A 22654-nucleotide genomic window follows, 5' to 3' on the forward strand; every position below is an offset into this window, starting at 1 on the left:
CGACAACATGAGCACCCCCGATCACCTTCAAGAGCTGGTGGACCAGTTGAAGCGGATTCTACAGCCACCAGCTCCACTTTCCAACGCACCACCAGCACCGAGCACTTCCGCCTCCACAGTTTCTTCTTCGGCCCTTCCTTCCAGTCCCATGGCCCGACCAGCGCCCTACTCAGGCGGAGCGGGGGAGTGCAATGGTTTTCTGTTACAATGTTCCCTCATATTCGAAATGCAACCTTCTCTATATCCCACAGATAAGTCGAAGATCGCCTACATCGTATCTCTACTCTCTGGACCTGCACTTAAATGGGCTGAGACGATCTGGAACCAAGCCGGGCCGGTCATGAATTCCATCACTACCTTCACGGAGTATTTCAAAGAGGTGTTTGGACGTTCTGATGGGGAAGTAGCCGCTGGAGAGCAGCTGTATCATCTAAAGCAAGGTACTCTATCTACACAGGAATATGCTCTCCGGTTTCGCACTCTAGCAGCTGCAAGTGGATGGAATGAGAGATCGTTGTTGACCACGTACCGGCTCGGCTTGGAACCCACTCTCCGAATCCAACTGGCCACATTAGATGATACAATGGGTCTGGAGAGATTCATCCAACATTCTCTCCGATGTTCCGATCGTCTCCGTTCCTATCAACAGGACACCATCACCCCCTCGTCTGCACTCCTCCAATCGCCTGAGTCAACAGCCTCTCCAGAACCAGAACCCATGATAATAGAGTCTGGAAGACTGACATCAGCGGAACGACAGAGGAGGCTGACCCGGGGTCTGTGTCTATACTGCGGTGTCAGTGGACACACCCGTATGGAGTGTCCCCTTCGTCCCATTCGGACTTCAGTGAGTGTATTCAGTACGAATATTGAACAATGTAAACCACTTACTACCACCGTACAAATAACTACTGCCTCTATTTCTCTCCTTGTCACAGCCCTCATCGACTCCGGGTCAGCAGGGAACTTCATCTCCCAATCCCTCTGTCGTCAACTCCACCTCCGTACTGAGGCGTCCTCGCATATATACCAGATACAACCGATAACCCAGTGCACTCGATCTTCGACCCGTATCCATCGACAATGCGAAGACATCCTTCTTCAAGTGGGGTTGTTACATCAAGAGAGGATTCAATTTCTGGTTCTGGAGGGTGCAAATATGGACATCATTCTAGGGCGCCCGTGGCTGGTGAAGCACGATCCCATCATCTCTTGGGGCACAGGAGAGATAAAGAAATGGGGATCTGGATGTACACCTGCCTGTTTTCCAAATCTCCCTCTTCAAGGTCGGAACCCCATTTCTTTGTTTGCAACATCGGTCGAGAGCCCTCCTGAGAAGCAGTCTATCCACATTCCTAAGGAGTACAGCTCCTTTCATGATGTCTTCTGCCCCAAGAGAGCTTCCCAGCTACCGCCGCATCGGCCATGGGACTGCGCGATCGACCTAGTTCCAGATGCCCAGTTGCCAAGAGGTAGGATCTACCCGCTCTCGCTTCCAGAGAATCAGGCAATGGAAGATTACATAAGGGAAGCTCTGAGTCAGGGGTACATACGTCACTCAAAATCACCAGCCGCCTCAAGCTTCTTCTTTGTGGCCAAGAAGGACGGAGGGCTGCGTCCATGCATCGACTACAGGGTCCTAAATAACGGTACAGTAAAATACCGATATCCCCTTCCTCTGGTACCAGCCGCTTTGGAACAGCTCCGAGAAGCTAAAGTCTTCACTAAATTGGACCTCCGCAGCGCGTATAATCTGATAAGAATACGTGAGGGGGACCAATGGAAGACAGCATTCGTGACCCCTACTGGCCACTATGAATATGAGGTCATGCCTTACGGTCTGGTCAACGCCCCCTCCGTATTCCAAAACTTCATTCATGAAGTCCTCCGGGAGTTTCTTCACCACTGTGTAATAGTGTACATAGATGACATCCTCATTTACTCCCGGAGTGAGGCCGAACATCGCCAACACGTTGCGGAGGTCCTACACACATTGAGAGAACATCACCTCTACCTCAAAGCGGAGAAATGCTCATTCCACCAGAAGTCGATTCATTTCTTGGGATACATCATTGACCAAACCGGTATACGTATGGATGGGAAGAAAATTGAGGCTGTTCTATCCTGGTCAGAACCCACTTCCATTAAGGAGCTCCAGAGGTTTCTTGGGTTTGCTAACTTTTATAGACGGTTTATCAAGGACTACAGCAGGATTACATCACCTCTCACTAATCTCCTCAAGGGTAACCCCAAAGGACTGGAGTGGACCAAAGAAGCAGCCGCAGCCTTCCGCCTTCTTAAGAAGGAGTTCACAAGGGCCCCACTCCTGACTCATCCTGACCCAAATCTTCCTTTCGTGGTGGAAGTGGACGCATCCACCACCGGCGTCGGGGCAGTATTATCTCAACATCATGATACACCGCCCCGACTGCATCCCTGTGCCTATTTCTCTCGGAAGTTGAGCCCGGCGGAGCAGAATTACAGCATAGGAGACAGGGAGCTTCTAGCAATCAAGCTAGCCTTGGAGGAGTGGCGTCACTGGTTGGAGGGAGCCAAACATCCGTTCCAGGTGATCACAGATCACAAAAACCTCCAATACATCAAAGAGGCCAAGAGACTATGTCCACGTCAAGCCAGATGGTCACTTTTCTTCTCACGTTTTGATTTCTCCATTTCCTATCGTCCAGGACCCAAGAATCTAAGAGCAGACGCTCTCTCTCGTTTACACGAGCATCACGATCATGAAGAACTCCCAACGAAGATTCTTCCCGAACACATCTCCATTTGTCCGATCACCTGGAACGCTCCTCCAGTCGTTGCCACTCCGGAAGCCCCTGCTCCGCCGGGATGCCCTCCTCATCGGCAGTTCATACCACCTGAACACCGGGTAGATCTGATCCACTCCTTACATACCTCGCTAGGCACTGGACATCCAGGGATCAACAATACTCTCTCGCTAGTATCCCAACGATTCTGGTGGCCAAACATGGCAAGGGATGTGAGGCAATATGTTCAGGGCTGTAAGGACTGTGCCCAATCCAAGAGCCCACGTCATCTACCCGCTGGAAAGCTCCATCCCTTGCCGATTCCGAACCGTCCCTGGTCACACCTAGGAGTGGACTTTATCACTGACCTCCCTTCGTCAGAAGGTAATACCTGTATTCTAGTCATAGTAGATAGATTCTCAAAGTTTGTCAAACTAATCCCTCTGAAAGGTCTTCCCACAGCCTTTGAAACTGCCGACAATATCTTTAATCAAGTCTTCAGGTCATTTGGTATTCCAGAAGATATTGTGTCGGACAGAGGTCCACAGTTCATCTCACGTCTATGGAAAGCCTTCTTCAAGCTCCTAGGTGTGGCCGTCAGCCTCTCTTCTGGATATCATCCCCAAACCAACGGGCAGACAGAGAGGAAGATTCAGGAGGTGGGACGGTTCCTGAGGACCTTCTGCAGTGGTCACCAGAACTCCTGGAGCCAGTATTTGGGCTGGGCAGAATATGCCCAAAATTCACTGCGGCAACCCTCCACCGGACTCACGCCATTCCAGTGCGTCCTGGGCTTCCAACCACCGCTCTTTCCCTGGGATGGCGAACCATCTGATGTCCCCGCAGTGGATCACTGGTTCCGGGAGAGCGAGAGAGTCTGGGACGAGGCTCATCAACATCTGCAGAGGGCAGTCCGTCGAAGCAAGGTAACCGCCGATAGGAGAAGGTCTGAAGAACCCAGATACACACCCGGACAAAAGGTGTGGCTATCCACCCGGGACATACGCATGCGACTGCCCTCTCGCAAGTTAAGTCCCCGATTTGTTGGTCCCTTCACCATCGTGGAACAGGTTAACCCCGTCACCTACAAACTACAATTACCCTCTCACTACCGTATTCACCCTACATTCCACGTATCACTCCTGAAACCCTATCACGATCCTGTTCTTCCCTCCACAGAGCCTGACCACGAAGAGGAACCCCCTCCTCCACTGCTCCTAGAAGAAGGAGCCGTCTACGCAGTGAAGGAGATCTTGCGTTCCCGACGTCGTGGTGGCCAGTTGGAGTACCTGGTGGACTGGGAAGGGTACGGCCCCGAAGAAAGGACATGGGTTCCCAGAGCTGATATTCTCGATCCTAGTCTCATGGTGGAGTTTCATGAGAGCCACCCTGAGTTCCCAGCGCCTAGAGGCAGAGGGAGACCACCACGGCGTCGGAGGTGTCGGCCCTCAGGAGCGGGCCCTGGGGAGGGGGGTACTGTCATGGATTGGTCAGGCTCTCACGACCCCCACTCACGAAGATCACCATCACCTGACTTCTAATGAGCACACAGCTGCATCACATTCACGAGCACCAGATAAAAGCACAGCACTCCAGTCGCTCATTGTCCGGGCTCGTCTCGACGAAAGCGGACAACTGAGCGACCACTCAGCGTAGTCATCCTCAGCTAAAACACACGATTTACTTACCTGTTCTCTTTGTATTCCTCCTAGTCTTCCTGGTCCTCCCGAATCGTCCTGTCTTCCAGTCCTTCCAAGTCTGTGTCATCCTCTGTCAGCTGTATCTGGTGTGTGCTGTCCATCCTCGTGTATTCCTGTTACCCAGCCACGGAGGAAAAGACCCCAACATCATTCCTGATCCTCCTGGCTATCCTTCATGTGCTCCTTGTTGTCATTTAATAAACACCCTAACGTTTCCTTACCTCTGTCTCCTGTCCGCTTCATAACAGCGCGCGGCTTGCGCACACATATTCGGAGTGCATATTGCACATGCTGTCGTTTTCCAGGCGTACCAGTTGAAAACCGCTAGTCACACGACAAGAACTGAGCCATAAGTCTCATGCTTTATATGGAATATACACATTTCGGTAGACTAATTATATCAGACAAACACAGAACACCTAAACATTGCAGTGCCTATTGATACTATGGATGTCAGTGGTTACAGGTATCCAGTTTTCTTCAAAATGTCTTCTTTTGTGTTAAAAAAAGACAAATAGGTTTGGAACAAGTAAATGATGAGAGAATTTTAGGTTTTGGGCGAACTATCTCTTTAAGTCTTTTTAAGCTGCTTTGATGAACCCATTGTCATGTTTTTCATTGAATGTGACATTACTGAAAGAGCTGCAGTTTATTTTGTATTTTATAGGTATATTTTATATGTTTTAAAAGTAACTTTAAAGTTAAGTAATTAATAATCTGATTACTTTTTACATTAAGTAATTAGTAATGTAATCAGATTACAATTTTCCAGTATTAGTAGTTTGTAATCGATTACTTTTTTAAAATAGCTTACCCAACACTGGTAATGATTAATGCAAGTATAACTTCTAAAAAAACATTAGCACTATTTAATTGACTGTGAACAATGTTGTTCTTTGATAATCATTGGCTGCTAATATGATTTCCCTGCAAAGAAATGGTTTTCTAAAATTATATTAAGGAGAAAGTCTAAATGTGTGAATATAAAACCATTTTCACCCCAATGCAATATTTTATCCAGTCAGCATATGACAGTTGCTATAATCAGGCGGCAGTCCTCACTGTGAGCGTTTGTATGGACGAGGATGTCAGTTTCCAGAAAAGAAAAGTTGGAAATTAGAGTTTTTTTAAATATGATTGGACATATGTATGGGTTCATTTTGCTCAATCCAGCATGAAACTGCTCTGTTTTATTTGTAATGAGATGTAAAGCATCTTTACACCCCAAATAGGCACAGAAACCAAAGCTGAAGCGGCTTCAATTTTCAAAAATGTATATTTACACAAACCGGTTAATGCGGCAAAGTGTCTCTACACTGAATTTTGAGCAGACACAGACCCGCTTTAGGGCAGCTTAAAGACTTTAGACTGCTCTGTATTTTGGCACCATGTTACTTAAACTCAAATAAAAATAAAAAAAATCAACGAAATCAAATAAAAATAAAATCAAATAAAAATCAATTCATAAAAATGGCTGACACTTGTCATTTATCCACTATTATAATGTATTTTTTTCAATGGAAAATATGTTTAACTTTTTAAATGGTTGATTTATGTATGTGCATGTTTATTAAAATCAAGTTTTGTAATAACCAATTATTACTGTGCTTTGACATTGATGCTAAATCAGAAACTTTGAGAACCCTTCATAACGACAGTATGCAAACTGCTTCATCCAACAGGATGATTCAAGAGTCACACCTGTTTGCAAATACAGACTTGTGTGAACTAAACCACCAAGGCTTGAGTCTAAAACACATTGGTCATAGACAAAATTAGACAATAAATTGTACTCTGGCATAGTTGGCACACCGGTTTCTAAGCACAAACTTGGATCGACCTCTGTAGTCCTCCTATCCTGTGTAATTGGCTTTCAGTAAGAACAGCTCAGCTTATTGCTTTCACTAGTACACCAATATCCTTCCTGCTTCAGACCAACACAAATAGTACATCTTACCAGTTAAGGCTCTATGTTTCTTAAAGGTAAAGTGTAGCATTTTTGGATATGATATAATTAAAATCAATACAATATTGGGATGTTTAATTTAATTCTGCCTCCTCATAATACTGTTTGCCAATATAATCTAAAGACCATTCAAGCTGAGGTTCTAAATTGGAATTTAAAATGTAATTATGAATTCAAATCAAAGTAATCTACTGGCTCAAGCAATCAGATAGGAATTGGGGCATGACTATCCATTTTTGGGATTAGTTCAGAAATAAAAGAAACAATTCTGCATATTTTAGGTTAAAAAATTAAAGGGATAGTTCACCCAAAATGAATATTCTGTCATTATTTACTCGCCCTTCACTTGTTCAAAAACTGTTTGATTTTCTTGCTTCCATTGAACACAAAGTTAGATATTTTGAAAAATGTTGGTAGCTGGCATCCAATAACCGCATTTCCACTTTGGGGCCTATAACAATAGCCCGGGAGCTTGTGCAGTCAGGCTAAAATCATGTCACATTTCCACCGTCGGGCTAGTAGCTTGCAGCACAACCTGCATGCAAACCCCGCCCCCAGAACATCCCCCGAATCAAATGTCACACAACCCGCCCAGTTCAGCAGATAAAGCATTCCATCGCATCATCACAAAAAACGATTAAAATGAAGACACCGAAACAAACAAATGACAAGTTACTGTACAGCATTACATTATATGTATATGTGCATTTTTTTCCAATCCATTTGTAAAGCAGCGCTGCGCAGGGCTGGATGACAGAAAAGAAGGTCGTTTCTGGTGGTTTCTCACCTCAAAAATGTTCTGTTAGCACAATTTGATTAATATCATCTTATCCAAATACTTTATAAATAATATTTCAAAATTTTGTTTATTGTTTTTAGAAAATATCGAAAATCTTTTTTTGAGATAGGCCTTTGTAAAATGAAAGTTCAAAATGGCTTAAAATGGTTTGATTTATTTGTATTGAATATACCTACATTGTTATAGCTTTTGTTTGTTTTATAATGGTTTATTTATTGTTTTTAATATATCCAATATTTGTAATTTTTTTAATTATTTCAATATAGCTTAGGCTATTTTATCTAGATCTAATATGACACTATTGTGTTGAGCCTACAAAAGTGGACACATAATTTGTAAAGTTTTATGTCTTTCTGTTGTATTCATATTTTGTATTATCTCCAAAATAAAGAAAGAAATAAAGAAAGAAACCCAGCTGCTCACGGCATCAACAGAGCTGTAAAGAGAGTGCTCTTTCACCCGATTTCTCACACACATATAGATGCACTTAAACGCACACGTTTCATGCACAAACACACCTTTTAAACTTGACAAAAACTCTCGACAACTGAAGTTACTGGCTGCTGTGTCTTTAATGTGGTGTAAAGATTATTACGCGTTATTGAAACATCAAGGAGGATGCAGCAAAGAAATATCACTTGTTAAATTAAAACTACTTTATTATTTTATGCAACACCCTTACATTTAAAAGGGAAACATAAGGACGATCTTAAGCAAAACAAAGACCCCTAGCCTATAAGGTGTTTTATGGAAAAGCCCTGAGGAAGCTCTGCTTTGGCCCGATCAGGCCCCGGAAATGAGTGTGGAAACGCGACTGGCCCTGGCTTGCACTAGCACGCCCACTTAAGGCGCGATAGTGGAAACGCGGCTATTAACTTCCTGAGTATTTATTTATTTTTAAATCTGTTTATTAAACTTTTACAGATATAAAAATAACAAATTTAATATACAATAACAAATTTAAACAAATATTATTTCCACCCCTACCCTCTAAACAAGATGCAATTACATTTATCTATCAGAGAAAAGAAGAAATAACAACAACAATAATAAAAATAACTTTAGAAATTGTAAAAAAAATATCATTAAATTAATAAATAAAAAAGCTGTACAGAATACACATATACCTTGATAACCCAATATTACAAACATTAATCCTCAGGTGTTTATACAAAGTACTTATTTACATTCGCTTTGCAATTGAAAGGCCCTAAGATTTAGATTGACAGTTTGTAGAGATACTGACATGTTTAGAAAATAAAATCCCAGAGTATTTTTTTTCAAACTATGGAAGATGTCAGCAACTAGCATTCTTCAAAATATCTTCTTTTTGTACAACAGAAGAAAGAAACTCATAAAGAAGTGACAATAAATGATTAGGTACATTTCTGGGTGAACTAGCCCTTTAAAAACTTCATATTTGATATCACAGTCTCTTGCATCTTTAATCAGAAACAGAGATTTTCCAATGTCTGAATTACAGTATTTGTAAAAAATTTAAGTATTCCCCCCCAGCTGTCTAGACTTTACATCACAAATTTTGGATTTCAGAGAGCCAGGAGAAACATTAAGGGTTACATCTGACCAATCCTTTAAATCCAGCACTGAGACAAGGGGTTAATCCCCAGGAAACAAACATGGAGGGTCTTAGCAAAATCCAGCATCACCCACCCTCCCGAACACAGCACTACATGGTTAATAAGTCCCTCTGCCCCACATACAACAGCTGTTCCACATGCAGCTCTCTACAGGGGAGCCACCCTAATACATGACCTCACCAACACCATCAACATCAACTCATTTCTCTCGCTCGCTGATGATTTCTGCATGCTTTTAAACAAGATTTTTGTTCCTATTAACAAAGATTTAGAAGTTATAAGAGCCGGGTTTACCACATTTGAAGCATTATGTAGTTTAATAATTAATTGAGCTGCTTTTAATGCTTTGAGATACACCCTAGGAAACCTTAGAAACACAATAAACATGCTGATCCCTTTGTAAAAGCATGGACATCAGTAATCAAATTATTTGCCTTAATCTAAATAAGACAATAATATGATTTAGGTGTTTACATGAGTTGCCTTTTAAATGTTTCTTTCATGATCCCGTTTTACAAGTTATAGCACATAATTCGATTAACGTCGTTGCGTCACCACGGTAACCACATTTCCTACGGAGTTTCATGTAATTTCAGGTGTTTATTTTTAGTTTGTTGACTTTAACTGCCATTTGGCACTTTCACTTTCAATCGGGAACAGTTCATGCATGCCCCCCTGACAAACAAGATATTGAATGCAAGTATGAATAGCTGGAAGAGTGTTGTTTTAATGGTATTTTATACCGCATGATGTTTAGGGTAAAAACCTCTGCATTCTGCGATGCAGGTGTCTGTGGTCCTTCCTTAAGAATAGTGTCAAACAGCGATGTGTAAAGACTACCCTGTCGCAAAATGTGGCAAAAATCCTACACGACAGTAATAGTTTGATTGCGGTGTATACATGTTTGTACAGCACTTCAATAATGCCACTAAAATTGGCATACTCCAATCTGATTTTTGTTAAGTTTGAATATGACCTAATCTGATTAAATGAATCAAAAATCGCTGTTTACATGGTAGACTCTTAATCAGAGTATTGTCTTAATAATGTTAAAAATCTGATTATTGGTGTCCATGTAAACGTACTTAATGATGTGTTGGGTGCCTGAAATGCTTTTGAAAACAATACCATTTTTGTCTCTGTATGAACTAAAAAAACATAAAAATCGGGTTATGCACATTTTCAGAAGTTTTTTAGGATCTTCAAAGCTGCATTTCATTAATCGGAAATGTTTTTTCACTTAAATTAAAAGGCACTAGTGCTCCAGTCTTTAGTGTCACAGGATTCTTCAGAAATCAGTTGAATGTGCTGATTTGATGGCTAGTTGAGGGAGCTTAAAGGGCTAGTTCACCCAAAAATTAAAATTATGTAATAATTAACTGACCCATTACTTGTTTCAAACCTTGAGCAGCTTCTTTCTTCTATTGAATACAAAATATGCTATTTTGAAAAATGTGATCTCTGACATCTATAGTATTTGATTTTTCCTACTATGGAAGTCAATGGTTACAGGTTTTCAACTTTCTTTAAAATATGTTCTTTAGGTTTAGAGTGGGAATATATTTGAATTTTTTTTTTGGAGGGGGGTGGGTGGGATAAACTATATCTTTAAGAAACATTTGAAATGATCAGTGTTTATCTTTTCACTGCTTAATGTGGATTCTTGAAAATTCAAGATCAAAGTTTGACAAAATATTTCATGTTATGTTATGCACAGACCTTTATGGTCACTCTAATCATTAATTTCTTTCAGCTTAGTCCCTTATTTATCAGGGGTCACCACAGCGTAATGAACCACAAGCTATTCCGGCATATCTTTTATGCAGCGGATGCCCTTACACTCATTCATGCACACACTCATACGCTAAGGCCAATTTCATTCATTCATTCATTCATTCATTTATTTTGTTTTTTGTCTTAGTCCCTTATTTATCAGGGATTGCCACAGCGGAATGAACCACCAACTATTCCGGCATATGCTTTATGCAGCGGATGCCCTTACATTCATTCACACACACATTCATACACTAGGCCAATTTAGTTTATCCAGTTCACCTATACTGCATGTCTTTGGACTTGTGGGGGAAACCGGAGCACCCGGAAAACTTCACACACAAATGCCAACTTGCCCAGCTGGGACTCGAACCAAGGACCTTCTTGCTGTAAGCCGACAGTGCTAACCACTGAGCCACCATGCCGCCCCACCTTTAATCAATTTAATGCATTGTTGTAAAATAAAGAATGCATTGATCAGGACAGACAAGGCGTTTTTCAGTTTCCCACGATATTCCCCTTTTAATGGTCAAAGTGATGTCAACAACAGGACAGATACGTAGCATAGGGCACATAGCAGAGTGTTATCTGCACAGCTGCAGCATCAACAGAAGGGCCGCCTGTCATGGCTCCAGCACACTCTTTTTGGAAGACTTGCAGTGCTGTTGCCTAATATGGTGCTTTCAGCCTCATGCTGTTGCTGCATCAGCTGTCCATACACACAGCCATATGGCTGTACCTGCTCATTTATGCTTGGCTCACTGCATGTTTGTGTCCATCCAGCACAAGACTGAAGGAATTTTCACCACGTCTGTAGGCAGAAAATAAAATGCCAGCAGAGTTCAGGGCAACAGTGGTTATATATCAAACTGTACACTGGAGCAATTCCATGCAAATGTCAACCTTGCCATGAAAAAAATCGTTAACTCTTTCTAAACATTTTGTGTAGGCTTGTATTTTACAGTACTGTAAAACTCATAGACTGTAAAAAATATAGAGGTAGTATCCGTGTCGTCACCCATAGGTTTCTAAAAAGCGCAAATGAAGCTACAACTGGGCGTGGCCAACCATTGCCATTTTGTCCACGTGTCATCGTGCCAACCGGGGGATACCAAAAAAGGGCAAAAAGGTGGAGCGTGAGCAGAGCTATAGATGCCTGCTAGCATTTTGCTTAGATGGGCCTTTCTTTGGAATAGTTTATTATCTGCGATTCATTTGTGTTCTGACCACATGTGCTTGGTTGTCCACTATATCAATAAAGTGTTTAGTTTGTAAAAAACACTGTTGTAATACATTGAGCCACTAAACATTGTTTTAAACATTGACATTTTCTACAGGAGAAAAACGCAAATTACTTCCAAATACTTGGACAAATACAGTCTGTGTTAGTAAAAGCTATTTATTAAATCCAGGCTCCCTACAGCTAATGAATCTGTCACATTCTGGAGTGCATTCAAGGTCTAAAGAAAAATATAAATAATAAATTCTCTTAAAACAAATACATTTATAGATATGGTATATACAGTAAGTATATAAGAATTTCTTTCACCAGGGAAAAGGAATGGCTTGTGAGCACAGTTAAGTGCACACAGCATGCCCTATCATCTGATAATTGTAAGAACTAATCCCAAAAGGCAACTGACTGTGTAAAGCCACATAAAACAACACAAAAATATGATGTATATGTCGAGTTTAGCAGCTAGTCAGCCAGAATCAGCTGAGATGAGGTGACGTCGACCAGCGAGACCTAGCTGTCACTCAAGTGGCCACGCCCTTAATTATGCAGATTTAATGTTACTTAATATAAAGGAAACAGATGAGTTATAAAAAATTCACCTCCCTCACAGTTGTTATGAAGGGTAATATTAGCTTTATACACCGTTTTTCTACCAGGCTGTAAGCACCATTTTTTTCTGCTGTAAAGTTGGCCATTTTAACATTGGGGCCAATAGAAATTTGCTCTATTATGGAGCCAGGACTAGTGGAATTTAGATGAATTGCAGTTACAGTTACTTTCGTGTTGGCTTCACAAGGGAGAGCGGGATGTTGCTGGTAAAAATGCTAAAAAATGTCTCGGTCAATGTTTTCAAACAATTAGAATTGACATGAAGGGAAATATTAGCTGTATGCACCAAAAACGTTTTTTGTTCTTACCTGGCTGTAAACACCTTTTTTTTGCTGTAAAGTTGTCCATTTTAATAGTGGAGTAAATAGAAATGTGCTCTATTTTGGATAAAGCCCTAGTGAAATTTAGATGAACTGCAGTTTCAGTTAGGTCTGCATTAGCTCCACGAGGGAAAGTGGGATATTGCCACTTGGTATAAATACTCAAAAATGTCTCGGTCAACAATCATATTTGATTTACCAAAGCCATACAAGTGGCAATTTCACATCTGTCACATTCATAACGGAGAGGTGTGACATCCAAAACAAAGCTTTTCCCTCATAAATGCAGGAATGTGAGATCAAATAAAATCAATCGTTTTTGTTCTTTAGTGAGCCAACATTTATTCTTTAGATTAGCATTGTTTCGTTTGGGTTGTGCACTTTAATTAACAGAATTTCTACAATTTATGTTGTATATACTGTAAACTCGCAAACTTTTTTGGTCACATGCATAAAGCATGTTTATTTTCTTCATTTAAATATAAAACATGTTTACAGATAGATATCTTTCTGATGCCATAATATTTTGTTGTTTTGGGAAATATAAACAGATGTTTCAATATAGTGTTAACATATACTTTCTCTGTGAATTTATGTTTTGAGATTTTATTTCAAATGTCACATCCATAACGCTGAAATTGCTCAATTGCTTTGTAACCTGCATGACTCCATATTAAAATATCTCTCATCCTCCGCATGCAGGTCCCAAATCTGGTGTTTCTAGCTGTCAGTCCGGAGGAGAAGGAGTCATGGATCAATGCTTTAAATGCAGCCATCACCAGGGCCAAGAATCGCATATTGGATGAGGTGAGCTACACAATGCTTCTAGCTGCTTGTCATTGCTTTTTTCTTCTCCCAGACCAGTGGCATATTTACAGCTTAATGTATGCTAGATCATTATGTAGTTTTAACTAGATCATTATGTAGTTTTAAGTGATAAATACTATAGTATACTTAAGTAGTAATCTCGCCTAGGGTGACAAAAAGGCTATAAATGGCCATGTCCAAGACCTGAAGTTAGCAGTCATTGATTAGGAAATTGTATTTTAAAAGGTTTAATTTAGTAGAAAAATAAGAAATTTCCTCCCATGTTTGTGTGGGGTTCATCCGGGTGCTCATAGGACATGTGGTATAGGTGAATTGGGTAAGCTAAATTGTCCATATTGTATGTGTGTAAATGAGTGTGTATGGATGTTTCCTAGTGATGGGTTGCAGCTGGAAGGCCCTCTGCTGCGTAAAACATGTGCTGGATGAGTTGGCGGTTCATTGCACGGTGGCGACCCCAGATTAATGAAGGGAAAGAAAATGAATGGATAAGGAACTCCAGCAATACTTGTAATAAAAGAGTAAATAAAATAAATTCCAAGGCATTTCGGCATACAAGCCTTCCTCAGGACACAAAAACATCACATATAAACATCTCCATCTTAGAACATCTAATTACAGATTAGAAACAGCTGATAAACCAGACTCAAGTCGTCACCCCAATCAATCAGCAGGAACCAAGTACACAAATGGTAACCAATTGATGAATCCACATAATCAAACACAATCAATTTAAGTAACAAATTTAAAAACATTTCAAAAGGAACTCAAAAAAAACCTGTCAACAAACTCCAAAAACAAACAAACAAACAAACAAACAAACAAACAAACAAACAAACAAACAAAATCACAAAAATCACAAAAATCTTTTAAGTCTTTTTTGTAAGTGATGTTTTTGTGCCCTGAGGAAGGCTTGTAAGCCAAAACGCATTGGCATTTATTTTATTTCATTACATTTTCTCCTCTATTACAAGTGTTTGCTGGAATTCCCTATTATTTTACTACATTTGCATTTTATCCACACACCTTGTATGGTGGTTGAGAGCTTCAGACCTTCCCTTACCAAAAAGTTTAAATTTAAAATGTAGAACTGTGTAAAAGTTAAATACCAGATGGATAATGCGACTTTTAAATGTTGTTTTATACATCATTGACTTGTAAACATACCAGAAATATCTTTTAATTGCATAACATTGCTCAGCTTACAGTCCACAACACACTAAATGATCACAAAGGATTTCTAACCTTGCCCAGTAAAAAATATCCCAGTATCAACCATTCAAAGCACTCTAGCAACCACGTAGCAATGTACAAAAATAATACTTAGAAAACTTTGGCAACGCACAGATAGCCACACACAACATCTTAGAATGGTGGTTGCAATGGCAACAACAACCGACTGTCCTCCTACTGACTGCATTCTTAAACATTAAACACATGTTGTTGTAGCACAGTTGCCAGAAGGCATTTAAACTATACCACCATATTTGAGAATTTGGTTTGAAGGCAAAATATGATGTAAAAAAGCAAGGTGAAAGTCAGCTGATCATTTTATTTTATGCAAAGCATTATACAAGGATGCAATTCAGTCACACAAAGCAACTGAACCTGATCTATTGCATAAAATGTATGAGTTTATGTGTAAGGACATTCAATCAAATTACCTTTAATGTTTGAAATTTTTTGTTCAAATGAATTGAAGTGTAGACAATGTAGATGCATGTTAAAAAGGTATACATTATACAAAGTACCATATAAAAACTAAAAAATAAACTAGTGATTTTTTTTTACAGTACTTACACTACTCAATAAAAAGCATAATGTAAATAATGTAAAACTGCTTTAATTTTACTCAATATGTTATATAAAAAATTATATATATTAATAATAATAATAATATATATATATATATATATATATATATATATATATATATATATATATATATATATATATATATATATATATATATATATATATATATATATATATATATATATATATATAAACCCAGCCACTTTATTAGGCACACCTGTTAACGCAAATTTCCAATCAGCCAATCACCTGGCAGCAACTCAATGCATTTAGGCATGTAGACATGGTCAAGATGATCTGCTGCTGTTCAAACCGAGCATCAGATGAGGAAGAAAGATGTTTAAGTGACTTTGAACGTAGCATGGTAGTTGGTGTCAGACAGGCTGGTCTGAGTATTTCAGAAACTGCTGATCTACTGGGATTACCATCTGTAGAGTTTTCAGAGAATGGTCTGAAAGAGAAAATTTTCATTGAGCGGCAGTTCTGTGGGCGAAAATGTCTTGTTGATGCCAGTGGTCAGAGGAGAATGGCCAGACTGGTTTCAGCTGATAGAAAGGCAACAGTAACTCAAATAACTACTTGTCATAACCAAGGTATGCAGAAGAGCATCTCTGAATGCACAACATGTCCAACCTTGAGGCAGATGGGCTATCTTAGACTGGTTTCTTGAACATGACAATGATTTCGCTGTACTCAAATGGCCTCCACAGTCACAAGAATTCAATCCAATAGAGCACTTTTGGGATGTGGTGGAACAAGAGATTCAGATCATGGATGTGCAGCCGACAAATCTGCAGCAACCGCATGACACTATTATGTCAAAATCTTAGAGGAATATTTCCAGTATCTTGTTGAATCTATACCACGAAGGATTAAGGCAGTTCTGAAGGCAAAAGGGGTCCAAGCCAGCACTAGTACGGTGTACCTAATAAAGTGGCCGGTGTGTGTGTGTGTGTGTGTTTGTAGCAACCATCCAAAACACCATACAGCAACCATACAGCCTGAGCACTTGTGTAACTGCATAGCGATGCCCAAATTAGCATGGTAGTTGTTGGTTTTTTTATTTGTATTTAATTTAAACTTGACCCAGTGTGCATTTATCTTGCAACCACATAGCAACCAACATGAACAAAAAGAAGCTCTGAACACCTTTGTAACTGCATAGCAGTTTTCAAGCAACCACCCACAACTCCCTAGCAGCACAACATTTTCTTCAAAATAAATAAAATGGAAAAAAAAAAAAAAAAAAAAAATATATATATATATATATATATATATATATATATATATATATATATATATATATATATATATATATAAATGATGTAAAATGATCAGAATCCAGACTGTCATTTACAGATCCTTGGAGAAATTTGTAATCGCCAACTTCCCTCCCTTCCCTGATCTTCTCACAGTTTGTTTGCACAAGGATTTGCTCGATTTAAAAGCGGGTCTATAATCACACTCGGCACACAGTGGGAGAAAATGAATCACTCCACCAAAAATAGACGCCAGTCACGACTTTCAGCGTTAAAGCAGTTAGATCTGAGCCTAGCTTCACCTTCACCTTCAGCTAACGAACAACATTTAATCTGGTAGAACCGTCAGTGCTGTCATCGTCCTCCAGTTTAACACCGCACATGTTGTGGGAATCCAGGCTGCAACCGAAAACATACACAGGAACGGTTGAGGCAGGCTAAATATGAGAAAGCACACTAAATGTATACTAGTGATTGATTTAAATATATCTGAGAAACTGTGTGCTTTCCTGTTCACATGTAAATGTGGTGCGCTTCAACCCCTACAGCTGGCAGAGTTAAACAGACAGGCAGGTTTTTTCATACCACTAGAATTGGAATGAATCAGCTCACCACAGCAGCCCAAGAGATCTTCCTCAGAACCAGTTTTGTATACAAGTAAAAAAGATTATGGGGACTAACATTGGCCAAAAATGTTTAAGTATACCATGTGAAGTACATCGTTTTACTATACACAGCTAAAAATGGCATAAATAAATACAAACGTGACAAAGAAATGTGAAATTTAAAGGGATAGTTCACCTAAAACTCATCATTTAGGCCTCGTTTACACTGTCAGGTCTCAATTGCTCAATTCTTCTTTGTTCCCAATATCAGATTTTTTTTCCTGACCGTTTACACGTTCTTTTAATTGTGACCCATATCTGATTCATCTGTTTACACTTGCCATACAATTTACGATGTCACGCATGCGTAAAAACAGGTTCTAGCATCTGCGCCACACGAGCAACGATGGAAGAAATTGTCTTGCTTTTAGCTCTGTGAAATATGCGAAGTTCGCCCAACTTTAAAATGATTTTGTGGTGGATGAGGAGGGAAAGGGCCATCATCGCAGCTTGCACCTATGGGGTATACATAGTGTGTCCTCCACTTATATACGGTACAAGAGAGATCTCAGGTCTGGTGGGAGCAAATTGTGGCGACTGACCACATTCCTCCTCTGTGTTTTCTCTGTTGTTGTCGTTTACCATGTCTGGGTCTCCACACACGTCTTCCTTCTATGCCATTAAACCGCGGAGAAGTACTACATTGTCGCAAGTTTAATGACAAAATGGAATGCCTCACTAAATCCGATCTGCCTGTTTACATGATAGGTGTCACATATCTGATTTATATCTGATTTATTTCCACATATGAAGGACGTCTGAAACCGATCTCTAAATATTTTAATGCTTGCGCTTTTTTCGTGTTTACACGGTCTTAGAACAGATCCGATCTGCGTCACCTATGAGCAAAAAATCAGGACTGGGTCACATTTAACTGGCAGTGCTTTATTGGAACCCTTTACTTGTTCCAAACCTGTTTGAGTTTCTTTCTTCTGTTCATTACAAAAGAAGACATTTTGAAAAATGTTGGAAACCTATAACAACTGACTTCCATACTATTTAATATTGCTACTATTGAAGTCGGTGGTTTTCAGTTTTCTTTAAAATGTCTTATTTAGTGTTCAAGAGAAGAAAGAAAGCCTAAAGGCCTGTTCACAACAAGATGCTTTTTCCTCACGTTTTTGGATGACGTTTAACACCTTGTGACTAAACAAAGGGCACTAATATGACCGTGCACACCAATGTGCAAAATGGCAGGCGTAAAAGCTTCATTTTTAAAGAAACACCTCATGTTCGTTTTTTGGTTTTGATACGCTGCGTGAAAAAGTTCTCCATCAATTAGATTGCCACTTTTTTCACGCACCCGGGGCTGCTGAATTTACAGTAAACACCAATTGGAGCTGCTCAAGCACAAAACAATCGAGATGATCCCAGTTTCCATTTCATTCAATGGAGAAGATGACGTCTTTCGGATAACCCCTGTGTCCTGGCCAAATTCCCTCTATCGGCCCTTACCCATCATGGCCTCACAATCACCTCCATCCACCGAATTGGCTGTATCACTGTCTCTCTACTCCCCCTATAGCTGGTTTGTAGTGAGCACACTGGTGCCGTTGTCCTGTGTCTGCCGTCGCATTGTGCAAGTGGATGCTGCACACTGGTAATGGTGTGGAGAGACCCCACTCATGATTGTGAAGCGCTTTGGGTGTATGGCCATACATGATAAATGCATTATATAAATACACATTACAAATGATTGATTACATTACAAATGCACTGCAGCTAAATGAATGTGAAGCTTTTTTTTCGTTCCTGAGCACAAAGAGCTGTATTAGGGTGCAAATTACAGGGGTTTTAGAGGGGATTAACCCCCCTAATTAAGGCTTGATCACCCCTGAAAACACCGTAAAAGTTCACAACACTGTTTTTTTACGAAATAGGTGTTTGTTTCTACATATAGCCTAAAAATAAAGTCAAATTAGTTGCATAGTTTGACCTAAAGTAAGCCGAAACAGCTAATCAGGTGAGAATACACTAAATAGCCTATGCCACAAAACACTGAAAACTTAAATACATTTTATTAATAAATAAGATTTGATTTAAATAAATACATAAACTTTATTCACTGAAGCATTTATTACAACTAACATTACTGAGAAAGGTGTCAATGTGTAATTTGCACACTGAGCTGTATGATAAACGCAACAGCAACTACAATGTCAGTTGAAGTGGAAAGTAGCAAACAGGATTTGACTTGCACGTTCATTAAGCCATCTAATGTCAGGGAGTTATTTTGCACATTCACTCTCCTCAATGCCGATCAAAATCACCTGGGTTTGAATGCAAAAAAAATCTCGAAAAGAACTGACGATAAACGTGAGTGAAAAGCATCATGGTGTGTACGAGCTTTAACAGGTTTGGAACCACTTGAGGGTCAGTAAATATTGAGTAAATTCTTTTTGAGTAAGTTCTTTAAGGAAATTGTTTTTTATTTCAACTTTCACACACTAAATAAATGTGATAATGTGGACCAGTCAGTCATATAGAAGGTACTCTTTTATTTAAAAAAATTTATTACAAATAAAATGAAGGTAGTAAAAATTGCATTAAATTGTTTTGTGAACTGATGGAAATTACGAAATTCACAATTGTAAAAAGGTCCATTGTCAAAGGCACTGAGATGTGTCAGTTTCTATTGGAACGACTGGATTTCACTTTTAAATTTTGCTGAGTGTACTATCAGAATTTTAAGGAAATCAGTCAGGCAATAAATTGACTCGGGTTTCATTCCAATTAAAGACGTGTACTAAATTCTCATGCAGAATAACAATAAACCCCGGTCAAAAAACTGTGTTGCACCATCTTTCTTTCTATCTTTCTTTCTTTCTTTCTTTCTTTCTTTCTTTCTTTCTTTCTTTCTTTCTTTCTTTCTAAGTAATATAACCTAAAACAGTCTAATAAAGGTGGAGCAAACTATCACAAACAAAGCAGTGAAAGGGTGAAATCAGCGGATGTACAACTAAATATATCAACATGTGTAATATAATATAACTGTACATGTATTTGAGCACTATTAATAAATTATATTAAATCAAATTATGGCTCTTACACTGAGCAAGAGTTAATGTGACTCCAGTTGACAAGCTTTTGATTGCATTTGACATTGATTTATGTTTTATTTATAATGTCAACAGGCACGTGCTGACTATTCTAAGGGTTGTGGAATTCAAACAATAGGATGTATAAGGTGATCAGCCACTGATTCGCTGATGTGCTTAAGATGGGAAATTGTGCTCTAAAGTGCAAACACATCAATTAAAAGTGTTCTCAGTTTTGGCTTTTTAAAAAATTAAGATCAGCCAACTCTTTTTCTGATTTTTCTGGTTTGGTTTTTGCACATTACAGTATGTCAGAGCACTGCTTATTCAGTGCCAAGCTCTGCTGCATGTTTAAAGTGTGAGAAATGTGTAGGCAGGTTTAGTAACCAGTGTCTGGGAATATGTATTCTCCAGCTACAAGCAACACGATACACAAATATATACTATATATTTCAAAAGTGCACTAGCTACTGTTAGTGCGCCTACGTTTTATACAGGAGATACTGGTTTGAATCGAACTTTGAAGTGGTGAAAGTTGAACCAGGGGGTTACATTGGTGCCGTGACCCATATGAGAGTGAGGTTTAAGGTGGCGAGTCTAATAGAGAACTGGAATGTGTTGTAACAGCACAATATATTCTGAGTATTTAGGACAAGGGAGCCTGATTCCCATTGATCTCTATTGATTTTAGTGTATCATATATAAACTAATCAGCAATAAATTGTAAGGGGTTCCTCTACAAATCAACTCTGAAAATGTTTTCTTGCGGCAGCCTGTTGAGACCCTGTCAGTTACAAATGAACTTGTTCGTCTCTTTGATTGTTATGAAATGCCTATTATCAGCTTCTCAGACACATGAAGAGCATTTCTAAAGATATATACATGTTAATCCATTTCATCCAGAGAGTTTGTGAGATGTTTTTCAAAAGATATTACTTAAAATGGTGTTTTTTTTCCTTTTGTGATTTCCATTGGTTTACATTGTGCACTTTTGCATTTGTCCACAAACATGGCCGACGTAGACTGCCCAACCTCTGGTAGCCTGATACTAATAGTTATGCAAATTTAGATGGCCTGAAGTGGCTCACAAGTGACTGACACAATAGTTTGTCAATAGTCAGTACTTTTAGTTCATTGTTGTACACCACCTGACAAAAGTCTCAGTGTCAATCGCAGTTGTTGAAGCAACAAATAATACCTTGACTTCTAGTTGATCATTTGGAAAAGTGGCAGAAGGTAGATTTTTCAGATGAATCATCTGTTGAACTGCATCCAAATCATAACAAATACTGCAGAAGATGTATTGGAGCCCTCATGGACCCAAGATTCTCACAGAAATCAGTCAAGTTTGGTGAGGCAAAAATCATAGTTTGGGGTTACATTAAGTATGGGGGCGTCCAAGAGATCTGCAGAGTGGATGGCAACATCAACAGCCTGAGGTATCGAGACATTTGTGCTGCCCATCACATTACAAACCACAGGAGAGGGAAAAGCAGGATAGCACTCCTTCTCATACTTCAGCCTCCACATCAAAGTTCCTGAAAGCAAAGAAGGTCAAGGTGCTTTAGGATTGGCCAGCCCAGTCACCAGATATGAACATTATTGAGCATGTCTGGGGTAAGATGGAGGAAGCATTGAAGATGAATCCAAAGAATCTTGATGAACTCTGGGAGTCCTGCAAGAACGCTTTCTTTGCCATTCCAGATGACTTTATTAATAAGTGATTTGAGTCATTGCAGAGATGTATGAATGCAGTCCTCCAAGCTCATGGCAGTCATACACAATATTCATTCTGTTTCCACCGCAGCATGACTTCATATTCTATACTGGACATTATTTCTGTTAAGTGACAAGACTTTTGTCTGAGCAAAGTCAAATCTTACTGTCCTAATTAAATAATGAAAATCAAGGCATGTTCATATTTTATTTTGGTAAAAGTAGCGTCATCTTGAGGCCTTTGCCTTTCATAAAAGCCAGTTCTGATAACAAATGATCAACTAGAAGTCAAGTTATTACTAATAACTGGATAGGCAACAAGACGACAAGACTTGTTAGGTAGTTTAGATGTTGGTTGGATTTGCACATGGAGTAGTGGGAGCAGAACCAAAGGACTTACACAAACAAACGCTTTGTGTAGCAGCCCTCCCTTAGCCCATAAACCCTTGAAAAACACAGTAAGATTAGCCATACACTTCTGGCCAACAAACAGAATCTGAGCATTACAGCTTAAGCTTTCTAGTAAACAACAGGCTGTGCTCACACATATGATGAATCATATTATTTTC

The 22654-nt window shown here is 39.5% G+C and overlaps 1 protein-coding gene across 1 annotated transcript in view; it reads left to right on the top strand.

Annotated features, from left to right (window-relative positions):
• plekho1b (pleckstrin homology domain containing, family O member 1b) overlaps window positions 1-22654 on the top strand; it is a 54814-nt gene that overhangs the window by 25629 nt on the left and 6531 nt on the right. Inside the window, exon 4 of the mRNA XM_056474850.1 lies at window positions 13470-13574. Coding sequence (XP_056330825.1) covers window positions 13470-13574 — 105 coding nt within the window. The remainder of the gene's footprint in view (window positions 1-13469; window positions 13575-22654) is intronic.

Source organism: Danio aesculapii, chromosome 16, assembly GCF_903798145.1.
Source record: "Danio aesculapii chromosome 16, fDanAes4.1, whole genome shotgun sequence".
Taxonomy (NCBI): Eukaryota; Metazoa; Chordata; class Actinopteri; order Cypriniformes; family Danionidae; genus Danio; species Danio aesculapii.